This window comes from Ovis aries, chromosome 15 (assembly GCF_016772045.2).
Source record: "Ovis aries strain OAR_USU_Benz2616 breed Rambouillet chromosome 15, ARS-UI_Ramb_v3.0, whole genome shotgun sequence".
NCBI classification, from domain to species: Eukaryota; Metazoa; Chordata; class Mammalia; order Artiodactyla; family Bovidae; genus Ovis; species Ovis aries.
In genome coordinates this window covers 81,576,940-81,595,237 of record NC_056068.1, presented here as the reverse complement: position 1 = coordinate 81,595,237, position 18,298 = coordinate 81,576,940, and the positions used below count along the sequence as shown (strand labels likewise).

At 46.7% G+C, this 18,298-nt stretch overlaps 2 protein-coding genes across 2 annotated transcripts; both read left to right on the top strand.

The window, feature by feature from the left end:
• Nucleotides 1-7,032: 7,032 nt before the first annotated feature.
• Nucleotides 7,033-7,286, top strand: LOC105602398 (thymosin beta-4-like). The gene has a single exon (XM_042232776.2). It carries the CDS (start codon nt 7,103-7,105, stop codon nt 7,235-7,237), a length of 135 nt encoding a protein of 44 aa, XP_042088710.1. The 5' UTR covers nt 7,033-7,102; the 3' UTR covers nt 7,238-7,286.
• A 6,690-nt stretch (nt 7,287-13,976) lies between these two features.
• On the top strand, nt 13,977-18,099 carry MRPL16 (mitochondrial ribosomal protein L16). The gene is made up of 4 exons (XM_027979824.2): nt 13,977-14,116; nt 14,425-14,490; nt 16,259-16,407; nt 17,447-18,099. Exons 1-4 carry the CDS (start codon nt 14,062-14,064, stop codon nt 17,930-17,932), a joined length of 756 nt encoding a protein of 251 aa, XP_027835625.1. The 5' UTR covers nt 13,977-14,061; the 3' UTR covers nt 17,933-18,099.
• Nucleotides 18,100-18,298: the final 199 nt, after the last annotated feature.

Here is an 18,298-nt window from a genome sequence, read left to right as displayed (position 1 = left end):
AAGTCTGGTTTTCCACGACCATGATGGTGAGACAGCATTGAAATGTAGGGTGAGGGAAAAGGGGCCCCTGGCTGATATTCGGAAGGTCATTCTGATCTTTTTTTGATTGTTTAACTGACACAGTCTTTTCTTCTATAAAGGAAATCTTTAAAAAATAATTTATATCTATACCAAGTACTCCTTTTCAAATCACCTATTATAAACATACACACACACACACACACACACACAAATACATTCATCCATACATGTGACAAAAATTATTCCATATGAAACTCCCAGAAGGTTCACAACTAGATCAATGATGTTATAGCACAACTCTCCCCTTCCATTTCCAATATTTATTCTGGGTAAATCACGTTTCAAATAGATTTTATATAATTTCTATTTATGCATAGTTATATTTAATATTAATATAAATTTAGCATATAACGTGTTTCATATATTAAAGGTACATATATATCTGTAACTGTGCTCCATAAATAAAACATGTAATATTTTGGATGTAAAATATAGGTATGTATCGATAACCTCACCCTATTCTCCATATGTATACATATGTACACCACACACATGAAAAGTGAAAGTGAAAGTCACTCAGTCATGTCTGACTCTTTGCAACCCCGTGGGCTATACAGTCCATGGAATTCTCCAGGCCAGGACACTGGAGTAGTTACAGATCTTTGGGAGGAAAATTTAAGACAAAGAAACTCTTAAACTCTGCTTGTTGGAGTCAATATTGGTACAAACTTTCTAGAGAAGAATATGAAAACGTATCAGAAGACCTAAGATATACTCAACTTTGACCCCCAAAATTCCCAATTCTGAAATTTATAGGAAGGGGAAAAGCATGAAAGGACACAGATACGTAAGAATCAAAACGTCAGCTGGGTGTGACTCAGGGAACTCAAACCCGGTTCTGTAACAACCTGGGAGGGGAATGTGGAGAGAGTCGGGACGTTCAAGAGGAAGGGGGCAGGTGTATACCTGTGGCTGATTCATCTTGATGTTTGGCAGAAACCAACACAATTCTGGAAAGCAATTATCCTTCAATTTAAAAATAAACTTTTACAAAAGGCAGCTGGGACGATTAGAGAAGAAGCCTTAGCAGTGCACCCTCAAGACTCCCTAAGACTGGACCCAGACGCGGACAGACCTCACAGCCCCTGCGCCACAGGCCACCGCTCCCGGCATCTCGGAGCCAGCACCTGCCCTCTGGCAGCAGCCTGGCCCCCGGGAGAGAAGCGCGGCCCGCAGGCCCAGGTCCCCACCCCCTCACAGCTGTCAGGAAGTCACAGGATCCCAGACAACGGCCAGGACCCTCAGGGAGTGGAAGAGGCCCTCAGGGAGTGGCGAGAAAATGCGCTTCCCAGGTGGCGCCTGCCGACACCGGAGACCGAAGAGACGAAGAGACGTGGGTTCCATCTCTGGGTCAGGAAGATCCCCTGGAGTAGGGAACAGCAACTCTTGCCTGGAGAACCCCATGACAGAGAAGCCTGTTGCGCTACAGTCCACGGGGTTGCAGAGAGTCAGACAACGGGCACGACCTAACGCCCATGCACGTTTCTTCTACACTTAATTTGTTGCCAGTTTTTACAAGTTCGATCCTTAGGTCGGGAAGATCCCCTGGAGCAGGAAACGGCAACCCACCCCGGTGTTCTTGCTTGGAAAGTTCCATGGACAGAGAAGCCTGGCAGACTACGGGGTCTCAAAGAGTCGGCTACCACTGAGTGCTCGCACACGACATATGACAGTTGTAGCCCGGGGAAGATGGAAGCCCTCTGTATGCCCAACAATAGAGCAAAACAGGAGAACCCCGGGGAGCTACACGGCGGGGTTCTAAAAGCCCCTACAGTTCGTGTTGAAGATGAATGCTTGGTCACATGGAAAGACATCCATGCATAGCCCAGTGAAGACATTAGACTACACAGCATCCCAGGATCACCCATCCCAGGGTGTGGCGGTGGCCACCTCTGCATGACAGAACGACTAGTGGTCAATTTTTGTCTGTTTCTCTGTTTTCCAAGTCTTCTCCACTCAACGCATAATAGTTGAGCAGTGAAACGTGGGGGGAAATTTTAAACAAAGATGACTTTGGGACTTCCCTGGTGGTTCAGCGGTTAAGACTGCATACTGCCAATGGAGGGAACACAGGTTCAATCCCTGGTCAAAGAACTGTTAGCAAGATACCACATGTTGCATGGCACAGCCAAAAAATAAAAATCAGACCAAGACGACCTTTTCTCAACAACTGCACGCACACACAAAGGAAAGTGTGTGTGTGTGTGTGTGAGTCCTGCACCCAACATTTGCTCTAATGATTGACACGGAAGGAAAAAGAGGGGCATGGAAGGCAAAGAGCAAGGATCCTAGGCTGGTTTCGTGTATGAAAACCTCATTTTAACTTCCTGCCTAGTGATCGAGTGGGCTTCCCAGGTGGCACTAGGGGTAAAGAACCCACCTGCCAAAGCAGGAGACATAAAAGACGTGGGCTCGATCCCTGGGTCGGGAAGACCCCCTGGAGGAGGGCATGGCAACCCACTCCAGTATTCTTGCCTGGAGAATCCCAGGGACAGAGGAGCCTGGTGGGCTACAGTCCATAGGGCCACAGAGGGTTGACACGACTGATGTCACTCAGCACACTAGTGATTAACTGGGTTCATCTGTACTGGCAGGGGTAGGGGACAGGGGAGTGAGGCTGACGATGGGTCTGCTATGAGGAATCACAATTCCACTTTGACAAGGAACCTTAATTAAATGCAATCTGTGTGGATTTATTTTTGCATAACCGCTAATGCTCCAGACTGCATTCCGGTGTTTCAGTGACTATATTAAGCGCTTTTGTGACCTCTAGTGGTCCTGGCTGGTAAAGGCTGAGCTTGCTTCCCGCAGGAAGTGGTCAGTTCAGTTCAGTTGCTCAGTCGTGTCCAACTCTTTGCGACCCCATGGACTGCAGCACGCTAGGCTTCCGTGTCCATCACCAACTCCCGGAGTTTACTCAGACTCATGTCCATCAAGTTGGTGATGCCATCCAGCCATCTCATCCTCTGTCATCCCCTTCTCCTCCTGCCCTCAATCTTTCCCAGCATCAGGGTCTTTTCAAATGAGCCAGCTCTTCGCATCAGGTGGCCAAAGTATTGGAGCTTCAGCTTCAGCTTCAGCATCATTCCTTCCAATGAATATTCAGAGTTGATTTATTTTAGGTTTAACTGGTTTAATCTCCTTGCTGTCCAAAGGACTCTCAAGGGTCTTCTCCAACACCACAGTTCAAAAGTAGTCAAGAAGGGGTCAGTTGTGCCTAACTACTTTCGTGAAGATGCAAGGGAGAGAAGAAGGAAGATTGCCGCCAAATACTATCCCCCATTTAAAAATAATATGGAATCAACAAAGTGGAAATAGAGGGAATATACCTCAATATGATGAAGGCTATATACGATAGTCCTACAAGCCAACATTTTATTCAACCATGAAAAACTGAAAACATTTCCTCCAAGCTCAGAAAGACAAAGATGCCCATTCTCATCCCTTTCATTCAACGTAGTATTGGAATCTCCAGCCAGAGCAACACTGTAAAGCAATTACCCTCCAATTAAAAATAAATAAACTTTTTTAAAAAGAAAAATAAATGAAATAAAAAAGCTACCCTCTCATGTTTTCAAAGGACCTAACAATATACCTGGAGGAATAAAACAAACGTGAAATGAAAAAAAAAAGAAAAGAACAGTTTTAAATTTTGTCTTGAAGACCAAGCATGCGAAATGTGCCATGATATTTTTTCACAGAGTATAGTGCAAAAGTGAAGAACTTGACCAGATGTATGTAAAAATGTGTAATAAAGTAATGATAATTAAAACAGTGAGGCACTGGTTTCAGAACAGAGAGACTATGGGAGTGGAGTGAAATGTCAGAAGGAACCCAAAAAAATTAAAATGTGGGAATTCAGTACATTATAAAGTCACATACCAAATGAGGATTTTCAAATTGGAAAAGAATTATGTTAGAGCTTTACCTCTGTCCCTTATAATCATATGATCAGTCTAAAAAACTCTTAAAATTACTGGTAGATTTTACTGCTTAAAAAATTATAGTCATCATGCCTCAAAAAAGTTAAAGGACATACTGAAAGATGAAAAAAAATCAAAACACATACACCTGAACAGGAGTTAATATACACAGCAAGCAGCTTTGAATCTGGAAGAAAAAAAATGAACAGGCTGATTGAAACTCAAAACACACAAAAAAGCGAATCACACATCCAGAAAAACAGACAAAAAGATATGAAACCAAAAAGATGAGAAAAGTTCATCATCTCTAGTAATTTTTTTAAATTGCAAACTAGGGACTTCCCTGGTGGTTGAGTGTTTAAAACTCTGTGCTCCCAAGGCAGGGGGCCAGGTTCAGTCCCTGGTCAGGGAACCCCCGAATGCAGCAGGGTGCAGCCAAAGATAATATGCAGAGTGTGTAACCAGGAGGCAAGCAGCGCCACTACGCAGAGCCCAGAGGATGCTATCGGAAATCAGCTACAGCTTAGCCTGCTACTGCTTATCCAGACTCGCTCTGGAAGGCCGTTTTGTTGCGTTTTCTCCTCACTCCTTGATTTAAAAAAAAAAAAAAAAGAGTTGTATTGTCACTCCCAGTCACAGAAAACATATTGACTTCAGCAACTAAAATGTCCAAAGTTGTGTAATAATTGAAACTTGGAATTGCATTTAAAAGTAAGGCTACTCCCCTCTTTCAGTTTCAGCCAGAGAGAGAGCAGTGAAAACAAAAATGGAGGCAAGGGGAGGGGCCTTTAGGTCTCATTTCTGCACATGTACCAACACTTAAGACCTTTCCTGCCCCTGACCCCTCACCTCTGACCCCTTTGGGATGGCTTACAGTCATGGCACCTGCTAGGAGCTGACCTGTACCCTCCTCTCCCCCTAGCAAAGGTAAGCTGGAGTCCTAACCAGCAGTACCTAAAAATGCCTTATTTGGAGCAAGGATCTTCACAGAGGAAATCAAGTTAAAGTGAGGTAACCAAGGTTATGCCCTAATCCAATACGATTAGTGTCCTTATAAAAGGTGGGGCTTTGGATGCATGACAGACCAACACAGAGGGAAAACGGTATGAAGAGCCGCAGGGAGAGGACGGCCATCTGCCAGCCCAGCAGAGATGCTTAGAGCAGGCCCTTTGCCACAACTCAGGAGGGACCAAGGCGGCTGACACCTCGACTGCACACTTGGGCCCCCAGAACAGCCGAGCTGCTGCTGCTGCTGCTGCTGCTGAGTCGCTTCAGTCGTGTCCGACTCTGTGGGACCCCAGAGACGGCAGCCCACCAGGCTCCCCCGCCCCTGGGACTCTCCAGGCAAGAACACTGGAGTGGGGTGCCATTTCCTTCTCCGATGCAGGAAAGTGAAAAGTGAAAGTGAAGTCGCTCAGTCGTGTCCGACTGTTAGCAACCCAATGGACTGCAGCCCACCAGGCTCCTCCGCCCATGGGATTTTCCGGGCAGTAACCTTCTACTGTTTCTGCCACCCAGTCTGGGATACTTTGTTACAGAATTCCACTGGGTCGGAGAAAGCTGTTTCAGGGGGTTTTTTTTAATGTGGATCATTTCCAGTCTTTATTGAATTTGTTACAATATTACCTCCGTTTTGGGTTTTTGGCCCGGGTTGCATGTGGGATCTTCGCCCCCCGACCAGGAATCAAACCCACACCCCTGGCACTGGAAGGCAAAGTCTTAACCACGGGGCCACCAGGGAAGTCACCCAGGGTACACTGTAAAGTGGACTCTTTCTCCTCGCGGTGCTTCACGGGGTTTTCAGAGGACACGCACACTGACTGCGGAGGGCCCCGCAGGTGCCTTGCGGCACACCCACCGCTGCTGAACAGCCGGCTGTTGCCTGTAACTCTCTCGCTGGCCCTGGCCATCCGTCGGTCCCACTCCCCTGGCTTCTTTCGCCTCGCCTCTCCAGGGGGTCCTGCTGGCGAGGATGCGAGAAAGCTGCGAACTGCACCCTGCACGGGGGTCCCCTCCCGGCCAACAGCACGGCCACACCTTTGACTTGACATCAGTGCAGCCGTGGCCACTTCCTTCTCTGGAGCCGCGGGCTGCTCTGGTCAGCCTCCAGACACAGACTTTCCCAGTCCTGTGTCAGCGAGATGATCTTCAACTGGCTCTCACTGAGCCTCACCGAGCACTTCATCCCTGACCAGCCGGGAGGGAAGTGAAACTCACAGAATATCAGCTCTGTCCAGAGAAACCCTTATTGTAATCACCAGTTTCCCCTGCCTTTTTTTATTTTTCCGGTGCTTCTTACAGACTGCGGCTTCCCTAGTGGCTCAGGTAGTGAAGGTCCTGCCTGGAATGTGAGAGACCGCGGGGTCAGGGAGATCCCCTGGAGAAGAAAAGGGCAACCCATTCCAGTGTTCTCGCCTAAGAATCCCATGGACAGAGGAGTCTGGCGGACTACAGTCCATGGGGTCCCAAAGAGCTGGACACGACTGAGTAAGGAACTGCACACTAGAGGAGAGTGGGTAGCTAAGAACAGCAAAGCCGGTCCCCATCAGCTCCTTTATGTTAATAAGTCCAGACTAGGAAGCTCAACTCCTCAATCTGAATTTCAGGAATTATCACATACCTTGGGGCCTCAGGCCACACTGAGTCAGAGGCAATTCTGTGTTAAGTCCTGTTATGCACATAACATGGGTTGTGGTTTTTCACCTGTCAAATTGGAAAGCTCTAAAAGAACTTTCACATCCTTTCTCAGAAAGGGTGTGTAGAAACAGTCATGCTCATACATTGTTGGTTTTAGGCAACCTGGTTTTATGCAATTTTATAAGGCAAAATGATTTTAAGTGAACATCCCTTTGATCCAGTGATTTTTCTTTGGAATTTGCCCAATAGAAATACCAAAACAGTACCAAAATGGTATGAATAAGGATGTTTATTACAGCATGGTCTATAATAACAGACTTGTAAATAACTTGACTAAGCCACAATGGGGATTCATTTACTATGGTGAAAACATTCATAGAAATACCATGGGGCTCTCGGCGGCTGCCACAGCGCAGACCTGACTTCACTCGCTCACAGCTCGCTCCACGCCCTCTGCAACCATGTCTGATAAACCCGATATGGCTGAGATTGAGAAGTTCGATAAGTCGAAATTGAAGAAAACGGAAACGCAAGAGAAAAATCCACTGCCTTCGAAAGAAACGATTGAACAGGAGAAGCAAGCAGGCAAGTCGTAATGAAGCCTGCGCCGCCAGCACGCACTGAACATTCCACAAGCATTGCCTTCCTATTCTACTTCTTTCAGTTGTTTAACTTTGTAAGATGCAAAGAGGCTGGATCGAGTTTAAATGACTGTGCTACCCCTTTTCACATCAAAGGATGGAGAACCACTGACAAGGTAGGCCGCGCCTGCCTCTCCCATCTGCCTCTGTGGCTGGCAGGGAAGGACAAGAACTTGCATGTTGGTGAAGGAGGAAGCTGGGTGGGACGACGGTGAAATCTAGAGTAAAAAGCTGGTCCAAGGTGTTCTGCGGGCTGTAAATTGCAGTTTAATCAGAGTGCCTTTGTTGTTGTTGTTGTTCAAATGATTTTAATTATTGGAATGCACAGTTTTTTAATATGCAAATAAAAAGTTTTAAAACCTGAAAAAAAAAAAAAAAGAAACACCATGGATCTCGTCTATAAATTCCAAGACAAAAGCAAGACCAGCAGTTGTCATGGTTCCCTCTTGTTGGTCAAACAATTAGAGGTTGATCCATTCTTCGTGCCTGTCGACTCACTCCATGAGAAATGCTGCAAATAACTGCCTTGTGAAACTCCAGTAACCCCCCAAGAGTCTGACTGACTCTAATTTAGCTGGAGAGCTCTGGGACGTGTGTAGACACGCATGCCTCTCGGGGCAGTAAGCTAGACGCTCGGTGGATACACGTGCAATGACGGGAGACTTCCCTGAGCCTTGTTTCCACCATCATCTACAGAAAAAAAGGACTCCAATAGGGTACCCTGCGTGTGCATGAGAGCGCTCGGTAAACAGCGCGTCTGCAGTACGTTCATTACCAACACTGCGTTAGAGCGCAGCGTGTCTTTAATTCACCTGCGTGGTTTTGGCTGCGCTGGGTCTCCCTTGCCGCACACGGGCTTTCTCTGCCTGGGGAGCGGGGGCTGCTCCTGCTTGCGTGGACAGGCTTCTCACTTCGGTGGTTCTCCGGTTGCGGAGCGCGGGCTCTAGAAGTTCAGGCTGCAGCCGGGACGTGATGCGCAGTAGCTGCCGCTCACGGGCTCTAGAGCACAGACTCGCTAGTTGTGGCGAACCGGCTCAGCTGCTCCGCAGCGCGTGGGATTCTCCCAGGCCAGGGCTCACACCTGTGTCCCCCGCAACGGCAGGCGGACTCTGAACTACCGCATCGCCAGGGAAGTCGCCAGCACGTTGTTTTTGTGGTGGAAAACTATCGTACCATTGCCCTTTTACAAATGCTCTACACCATATGGAAGCTAAATGGATTTATTAAAAAAAAAAAAAAGCTAATATTAACTAGCCCCTCGAGAAGGTTCTGTGGGCTTCCTGAAGTGAAGAGCCTGCGTGGTTATTTATTACATTATGATATTCTGATTAGAATCTGATAAGCAAGAATCCAATATTTTTATTAAAGTGAGAGCATACACACACACACACGCACACACGCACACACACGCACACGTGTGTGTATGCATGTTATGTGTGCATGTTATGTTCAGTCAACACCTGGACCTGGACTGGGCTACAGATTTTTCATCTTCATCTCTGGAATTTAGAATAAGAAATTAAAAACTGAGGTGTTAGATATTTTTTATACAGATAGGAGAATTATAAATGTCAGTGGATATCGGCCTCGATAATCCAGAAACAATGCCTTGTGCCTATACTCTACTTTTTAAAACTTTCAAAGTGCTCACAGAGCACAGATTCCCAAACTTGATTAGGTATTAGAATCACTGAGAGGGCTACTTCATGACAGAAATTCCTGGACCTCATCTCTAGAGTTTCTTAATAAGTAGTAGTAGCATTACCCTCGTTCAAGGTAAGGAGCAGTGGCTGTGCTTTGCTGGAGCAGCCATGAAGAGATACCCCACACCCAAGGTAAGAGAAATCCAAGTAAGATGGTAGGCGTTGCAAGAGGGCATCAGAGGGCAGACACACTGAAACCATACTCACAGAAAACTCGTCAACCTAATCACACTAGGACCACAGCTTTGTCTAACTCAATTAAACCAAGCCATGCCTGCCGGGTCATGTTGAAGAGGTCTGACAGAATGTGGTCCGCTGGAGAAGGGAATGGCAAGCCACTTCAGTATTCTTGCCTTGAGAACCCCATGAACAGTATGAAAAGGCAAAATGATAGGATATCAAAAGAGGATCTCCCCAGGTCATTAGGTGCCCAATATGCTACTGGAGATCAGTGGAGAAATAACTCCAGAAAGAATGAAGGGAAGGAGCCAAAGCAAAAACAATACCCAGCTGTGGATGTGACTGGTGATAGAAGCAAGATCTGATGCTGTAAAAAGCAATATTGCATAGGAACCTGGAATGTCAGGTCCGTGAATCAAGGCAAATTGGAAGTGGTCAGAAAAGAGATGGCAAGAGTGAACGTTGACATTCTAGGAATCAGCGAACTAAGATGGACTGGAATGGGTGAATTTAACTGAGGTGACCATTATATCTACTACTGCAGGCTGGAATCCCTCAGAAGAAATGGAGTAGCCATCATGGTCAACAAAAGAGTCCAAAATAAAGTACTTGGATGCAATCTCAAAAACGACAGAATGATCTCTGTTCATCTCCAAGGTACCATTCAATATCACAGTTATCCAAGTCTATGCCCCAACCAGTAACACTGAAGAAGCTTAAGTTGAACAGTTTTATGAAAACCTACAAGACCGTTTAGAGCTAACACCCCCCAAAAGATGTCCTTTTCATTATAGGGGACTGGAATGCAAAAGTAGGAAGTCAAGAAACACCTGGAGTAACAGGCAAATTTGGTCTTGGAATGCGGAATGAAGCAGGGCAAAGACTAATAGAGTTTTGCCAAGAAAATGCACTGGTCATAGCAAACACCCTCTTCCAACAACACAAGAGAAGACTCTACACATGGACATCACCAGATGCTCAACACCGAAATCAGACTGATTATGTTCTTTGCAGCCAAAGATGGAGAAACTCTATACAGTCAGCAAAAACAAGACCAGGAGCTGACTGTGGCTCAGATCATGAACTCCTTATTACCAAATTCAGACTCAAACTGAAGAAAGTAGGGAAAACCGCTAGACCATTCAGGTATGACCTAAATCAAATCCCTTATGATTATACAGTGGAAGTTAGAAATAGATTTAAGGGACTAGATCTGATAGATAGAGTGCCTGATGAACTATGGAATGAGGTTCATGACATTGTACAGGAGACAGGGATCAAGGCCATCCCCAAGAAAAAGACATGCAAAAAAGCAATATGACTGTCTCGAGAGGGCTTACAAATAGCTGTGCAAAGAAGAGACGTGAAAAGCAAAGGAGAAAAGGAAAGATACAAGCATCTGAATGCAGAGTTCCAAAGAAGAGCAAGAAGAGATAAGAAAGCCTTCTTCAGTGATCAATGCAAAGAAATAGAGGAAAATAACAGAATGGGAAAGATTAGAGATCTCTTCAAGAAAATTAGAGATACCAAGGGAACATTTCATGCAAAGATGGGCTCGATAAAGGACAAAAATGGTATGGACCTAACAGAAGCAGAAGATATTAAGAAGAGGTGGCAAGAATACACAGAAGAACTGCACAAAAAAGATCTTCATGACCCAGATAATCATGATGGTGTGATCACTAATCTAGAGCCAGACATCCTGGAATGTGAAGTCAAGTGGGCCTTAGAAAGCATCACTACGAACAAAGCTAGTGGAGGTGATGGAATTCCAGTTGAGCGGTTTCAAATCCTGAAAGATGATGCTGTGAAAGTGCTGCACTCAATATGCCAGCAAGTTTGGAAAACTCAGCAGTGGCCACAGGACTGGAAAAGGTCAGTTTTCATTCCAATCCCAAAGAAAGGCAATGCCAAAGAATGCTCAAACTACCGAACAATTGCACTCATCTCACACACTAGTAAAGTAGTGCTCAAAATTCTCCAAGCCAGGCTTCAGCAATACGTGAACCATGAAATCCCCAATGTTCAAGCTGGTTTTAGAAAAGGCAGAGGAACCAAAGATCACATTGCCAACATCTGCTGGATCATGGAAAAGCAAGAGAGTTCCAGAAAAACATCTATTTCTGCTTTATTGACTATGCCAAAGCCTTTGACTGTGTGGATTACAATAAACTGTGGAAAATTCTGAAAGAGATGGGAATACCAGACCACCTAACCTGCCTCTTGAGAAATCTGTATGCAGGTCAGGAAGCAGCAGTTAGAACTGGACATGGAACAACAGACTGGTTCCAAATAGGAAAAGGAGTGCGTCAAGGCTGTATACTGTCCCCCTGCTTATTTAACTTCTATGCAGAGTACATCATGAGAAACGCTGGACTGGAAGAAACACAAGCTGGAATCAAGATTATCGGGAGAAATACCAATAATCTCAGATATGCAGATGACACCACCCTTATGGCAGAAAGTGAAGAGGAGCTAAAAAGCCTCTTGATGAAAGTGAAAGAGGAGAGCAAAAAAGTTGGCTTAAAACTCAACATTCAGAAAACGAAGATCATGGCATCTGGTCCCATCACTTCATGGGAAATAGATGGGAAACAGTGGAAACAGTGTCAGACTTTATTTTGGGGGGCTCCAAAATCACTGCAGATGGTGACTGCAGCCAGGAAATTAAAAGATGCTTACTCCTTGGAAGAAACGTTATGACCAACCTAGATAGCCTATTCAAAAGCAGAGACATTACTTTGCCGACTAAGGTCCATCTAGTCAAGGCTATGGTTTTTCCTGTGGTCATGTATGGGTGTGAGAGTTGGACTGTGAAGAAGGCTGAGTGCCGAACAATTGATGCTTTTGAACTGTGGTGTTGGAGAAGACTCTTGAGAGTCCCTTGGACTGCAGGGAGATCCAACCAGTCCATTCTGAAGGAGATCAACCCTGGGGTTTCTTTGGAAGGAATGATGCTAAAGCTGAAGCTCCAGTACTTTGGCCACCTCATGCAAAGAGTTGACTCATTGGAAAAGACTCTGATGCTGGGAGGGATTGGGGGCAGGAGGAGAAGGGGACGACCGAGGATGAGATGGCTGGATGGAATCACCGACCTGATGGACGTGAGTCTGAGTGAACTCTGGGAGTTGGTGATGGACAGGGAGGCCTGGCGTGCTGCAATTCACGGGGTCACAAAGAGTCGGACCCGACTGAGCGACTGAACTGAACTGAACTCAACTGAATAAGTAGTAACCAGATATTTACATGTTTAACGAAGGTCTGAGGAAAGTCTTAAAACCAGCTTTTTGGAGATGCTAGCAAACATTCCAATAAAACTCAGTCTGTCAAGATTCCCTATTTTGCACCATATTAGCTGTATAGCAATTCATGTAATCCCTGAACTTCATTTTCCTACAAAAAACTAGCCCTGCACTATCAGAAGAGAAGTGTAAATAAACAGCTGTGAAAAATTTAAGGGGAAAAATCATTTTCTGTGATCCGGGAAGACCTCAGGTCCATCCTTCCATCTTTCACACCCTTTATTTATTCTTCTCATATCTCAGTGTTAGCTGTTTGTATTCCCATCATATCCTCTCTACATAAATTCATAAAGATAGGACCACTAGATTTTCATATTTGTAGCCTCCATTGTACTTAACTCTTATAAAGAAAAAAATAGACATTACAGTTACTACTTAAATGCAGAAATTTGAGTTAATGTATAGTTCTTTTAAAATAAGTAATGAGGTAGACGTTTCAGGGTACCGAAAGACTTAAGAGTCCAATCAAGGAGTGTCTGTACTGCGGGCTTATTCTCCACCCCAAACAATGTTATCCAGCGCTCCGCTTGCGACTTTTAAATGCCTGAGCACGTGGGAATCGCCCACTTTTTGTAGAGAGGCAAGGAGAGCACAGAAGAGCTGCCCAAAATCTGGCCCAGGCCGGGCAGGTGGGGGTGGGGGGCAGTTTAACCCTTTCAGAGCCGTTCTTGGCACAGATATGAGTGGCTGCAATAAAACCCACTAACTCATCTGATACAGATTCAACGTGCAGTCGAGAAGTACATAAAACTGTGGGCAGGGAGGGTTCTCCCAACAGCTGTGCGAGATTACAGGTTTTATTGTTGCCATTTACGAAATTAATCCTTGGAGAAAGACCACGCGCGGATTTAGCAGGACTTAAGTACATTAGATATCAGCCTCGACTGGTAATCCCATTTTCCGTCTGGAAGCTTGGGGAAAGAGCCTCTTTCTAAATATGAAAAAGCTTCGGGCCCATAAAGATGACTTGCCCAATCTTCTCCCAGAATAATCGCACCGTTTTTCATTTTAACTGGATACCAGGTTTTGACATTGGGCGTTCACTTCGTTTCGGAATCGCAGACTGAGCTCAAAATCGGGTTGCACCACTTTCCCGGTGTGGGACTTGGGCAAAGTTAAACCTCTGGCCTTGGAGATGGAATCTGCGAAGTGGGTGTAAGGACGCGCTTGTTGCAGAGATTTGTTGAGGACTCAACGCCAGGACGAGGCGCAGTCAGGGCAGCGCCCGGGAAACGTTAAGGTAATCGTGCGTCCGTCGCTTTCTCCCACGTCCCGGGAGGGAGGAGGCACGAGAGGCGGTGGGTTGCAGTGAACCGCACGGCAGCACCTCACCACGCGCGCCCGGCCCGCTCCGCGCGGTCCCCGGCGGAGACAGCGCCCGTCCCCGCCGGACCCATCTCGGGACGGACCGCCAGCCCGTGCGGGCGCCAGGCCGGAACCCAGGTCCCGAGCCTCCGGTTTCCTCCGCTTCCACCCGGGACTCTCTGCGGCCTGGACCGGCGCGAACGCAACTTCCGGCCCGACGGAGTCACGGCTGGAACGGCTTGGGACGAGGCTCCCGGGCGTCGCCTTCGGCGGCCCCGCGCGCGGGACCATGTGGCGGCTGCTGAGTGGCGCCCGCGCCCCCCTCCTGCGAGCGACCCTGTCAGGTCAGCTGTCCCCTGTCCCCCAGGCTTCACTCCCACGCCCCGTCGGGCGCTCGCATCGCCGGAGGCCCTCGCGAGTGCTGAAGCGCGGGCGGGCCTGCAGCGCCCTCCGCCCCTCACGCGGAGAGACTCGTGCAGAACCGTCCGCGCGACGGGGGGTCGCCGCCGAGTCCCCGACCGGTCCCTCTCGGGGGCCGAGAGCCTCGGGTCTCCCAGAGTGGAGCCCGCGGCCCACTCAGGAGCGTCAGGCACAGAGCGCGTCAGGCCCTGGCCCTGTCGCCTTCGGGGTTTAATCTGACCTTTCTTTGTAGATTCGTGGGCAGCGCCGCCCGCCCGTGCCGGCCTGAAGACGCTGCTCCCGGTGCCAACGTTTGAAGGTGAGAGCTTATCTGTCTTCTGGTTTATAAGCCTTTTCTGTGATGGAACCTAGCGGGGGGTGGGTGAAGAGCAGGCGTTTTTTTGTGCCCCTATTCCCATTCATCCATTCAGTAGTCGTGTATTGAAGGCACTCTACGCCAGGCAGTGTTCTAAATGCTAAAATCATCAGTGGATTACCTCCCCTATGCCCTGCAACTGGTGCGAGACCCGCAGCCCCCTTCTCAGCTGCAGCTAATCGGCCTCCAATTTAGACTTCTGGTGTTTGCTCCAGATGAGGTCACGTAAGTGCATGTACCTACTGTGTGAAAAGCATTAGTTTATTAATATAAACAGCAAGGTAAGCCACAATTTGATAAATCTTACACTTTTGAAAATATATTGGAAATCTCAAAAATATGAAAGATGCCTGGACTTCTGAAGCTGCCTCATCTTGTACAAATAGCTGTGAAACTACTACACCCACGGGAGTGCATACAGCCGTGGAGACGGGAGAAAATGTTACTAGGTTTCTCTGTTGTGTGCTTGTGGTGTCTGACTCTTTTGCAACCCCTTGGACTATAGCCTGCCAGGCTCCTCTGACAGTGGGATTTTCCAGGCAAGAATACTGGAGTGGGTTGCCCTTTCCTTCCCCAGGGGATCTTCTTGACCCAGGAATCAAACACACATCTGCATTGGCAGGCAGATTCTTTACTGCTGAACTGCCAGGGAAGCCCAAGACACATAGAAATGGCAGGGGGAAGTTTTTGTAGTCCTTAAAGTCTCCTGTTTTATATTTGACTCCATCACAGACCCATGCTTATTTTACTATGGAAATAACTGTAAATGACAAGTTAATTTTTTTCCATATTGTCAAAGTGTCAGACCTGATAAAGACATAGTGTGTGTGGCCTGGGTTTCTGCCCACCTACCTTCACCAGGCAAGCACATGGTAGGATATATACAGCTCTCAGTGTGAAATGCCCTTGAACAGATAAAGCAAAGAGCATAAATCAAAGAAGTACTAGGTTGTAAGTCTCCCAGTAAGAATGTGGCAAGCAGGAGAACTTAACTGCTTTTATGTACAATATAGTATCATACTGTCTGGCTTTGCTGTTTTGGATGGCCCAGATCAAATTATAAAATGTCTCCAGGCCTGAGGTTCCTCTTCTATAAAATGGAGATTAAAATTACTACCTTCCATTTCTTTATCTGGATGATAGTTATGTGTGTACGTTTGTGTGTTCACTTTGTGGTAATTCACATTTTTTATTGGACCCTTTAATATATGTGTGTTAAACTTGTAAAAGTTTAAAAAATCTAAAAAGGAAGCCCTAAAAAAAAACAGGGCTATAAAGTTGTTTTGGAGATTAAAAAAGATAATGCGTGTAAAGAATTCAGCTTAATTGCAGCACGTGAAACATTCACATACACAAAAAAATGTTACCTTGTGTTATTTTGTGACTGTCTCATATCTCTATACCTTCCCTAACAGTCCCTGTAGGGTAGGCATTTTAAAAAGGCATTTTGGTTGGCAATTTAAAACTTTGCTATCTTAAAAGGTTCAAAAACATTTCTATCAACAACTGTCATAGTCAAAAGATTCCAGTGTCAATGAAAGCATCCACAAGGTAAATCTAATACACTTTTGGAATTGTTGTTGAGTGGTAACTTTAAGGCTTTGACCTGGTTGTTATGAATCTGTCTAAGAAAAAAATGACTCCTTCAACATTGACCGAAGTCAAAATCCTTTGGTTTGATTTATTCTTGCTTGTCTATGGCTCCTTTTAGATGTCTCCATTCCTGAAAAGCCCAAGCTGAGATTTGTTGAAAGGGCACCGCTTGTGCCAAAAGTGAGAAGAGAGCCTAAAAACCTGCGTGACATACGAGGTCCTTCCACTGAAGCCACTGAGTTCACAGAAGGCAGCTTTGCAATCTTGGTGAGTTCAGCGTCAGACGGCTACAGGACGGAAGCCAGGGACTAAAACAGACTCCTTGGGTTCCTTCTGGTCTCTTCCTCCGCAGCTTTCACTAGAACTGCCACCAGCAGCTCTTTAAACTGATGTGCAACACCCAGTAAGCATTGAGTCATAAATGTTTTTTAATGTGGAGTGAAAATAATGTAAAAGCAGGAGACGGAAGAAGTTACCTCATTTATCCCATAGTCAGACCGTGAGATCTACTCACACCTCTGATCAAGATTATCCATGAGTCAGTATGTGGGATGTCTAGACATATCCTGCTCATCAGGTAGCGTCTGTGAAAACTTGACGTCGTTATCTACACAAATGGCTGTGGACGGCGGTTTAGTTCCCACCAGGCAGCCAGAGGTTTTCAAGTCTGCTTCCCAAAGCCTGGCCAACCAGCCCCTGCCAGCCTTTCAGCACCTCGGTGTGCTCCGCGTTCCTCTCTCCGCCCCAGCCACACTGGCTTCTGCTCAGGCTCACTGTGGGCTTCGCGTGTGCCATTCCTCTGCCTGGAACGCTCATCTGTTTTCCCTTGGCTGGTTCGTTCACTTCTGGCGTTAGCTACAAACCTCACCTCCTCAAAGAGGTCTTCCCTGGCTGTCCATTGCAGTGGGCCCACACTTGTTCTGTTACCATCATACCCTAGGCTTTCCTCCACTGTGCTTATTAGAATTTATATTTTTACTTTCATGTGTATCATTGAAGCCACAATTAGCATGAGACGTTAAGAACAGCACCCAGCCGTGCTAAATCACTTCACTTGCATCCAACTCTTTGCGATGCTATGGTCTCTAACCTGCCAGGCTCCTCTGCATGGAATTCTCAAGGCAAGAATATTGGAGTGGGTTGCCATGGCCTCCCCCAGGGGATATTCCGAACCCAGGGATCAAACCTGTCTGTCTGTCTCCTGCATTGGCAGGAGGGTTCTTTACCACTAGCGCCACCTATTTTAAAGCACAAATGAAGGATATCTAAATTTCTATGTGTTTCTAATGCTTCCATTCACTTCTAGGCACTGGGTGGCGGTTACCTCCATTGGGGGCATTTTGAAATGATGCGCCTGACAATCAACCGCTTCATGGACCCCAAGAACATGTTTGCCTTATGGCGAGTACCAGCCCCGTTCAAGGCCATCACCCGCAAGAGTATGGGGCAGCGCATGGGGGGCGGCAAGGGTGCCATCGACCACTATGTGACCCCTGTGAAGGCGGGCCGCCTCATAGTCGAGGTGGGTGGGCGCTGCGAATTCCAGGAGGTACAAGGCATCCTTAACCAAGTTGCCCACAAGTTGCCTTTCCCTGCCAAGGCCGTGAGCCGTGAGACTCTAGAGAAGATGCAGAAAGACCAAGAGGAGCGAGAACGGAACAACCAGAACCCCTGGACCTTTGAGCGCATCACCACCGCCAACATGCTGGGGATACGGAAGGTGCTGAGCCCCTACGACCTGACCCACCGGGGGCGGTACTGGGGCAAGTTCTACATGCCTGAGCGTGTGTAGTGGGAATCCACGCCTTCGCGCCCCTAAGCCAGTCCTTTGGGTCTTTGGGTACCTCTGATGTCACAACCGAGGAGCAGCATATGAACAGACGCTCTGAAAAACTGTACATCGCCTGTCAGGTTCTTTTAAATGCATTATATTAAAGTGTGAGCATCAGCTCAAGATGATGTGACTTCTCACTGGTCGCTCAGTGCCTTAAAGGATTAAGAACCAGAACAGACCTAATTGACTGGTTCTCAACGGAAAGAAGAATGTCTTCAAGGCTAAATCACATTTCCTTTCCCGCCTCTGATACAAGTCAACCTTTTATATATACACACTTCAGGAGCTAGTTTTTATGCCACTTTAGAAGTGAGCTCGCTCAGT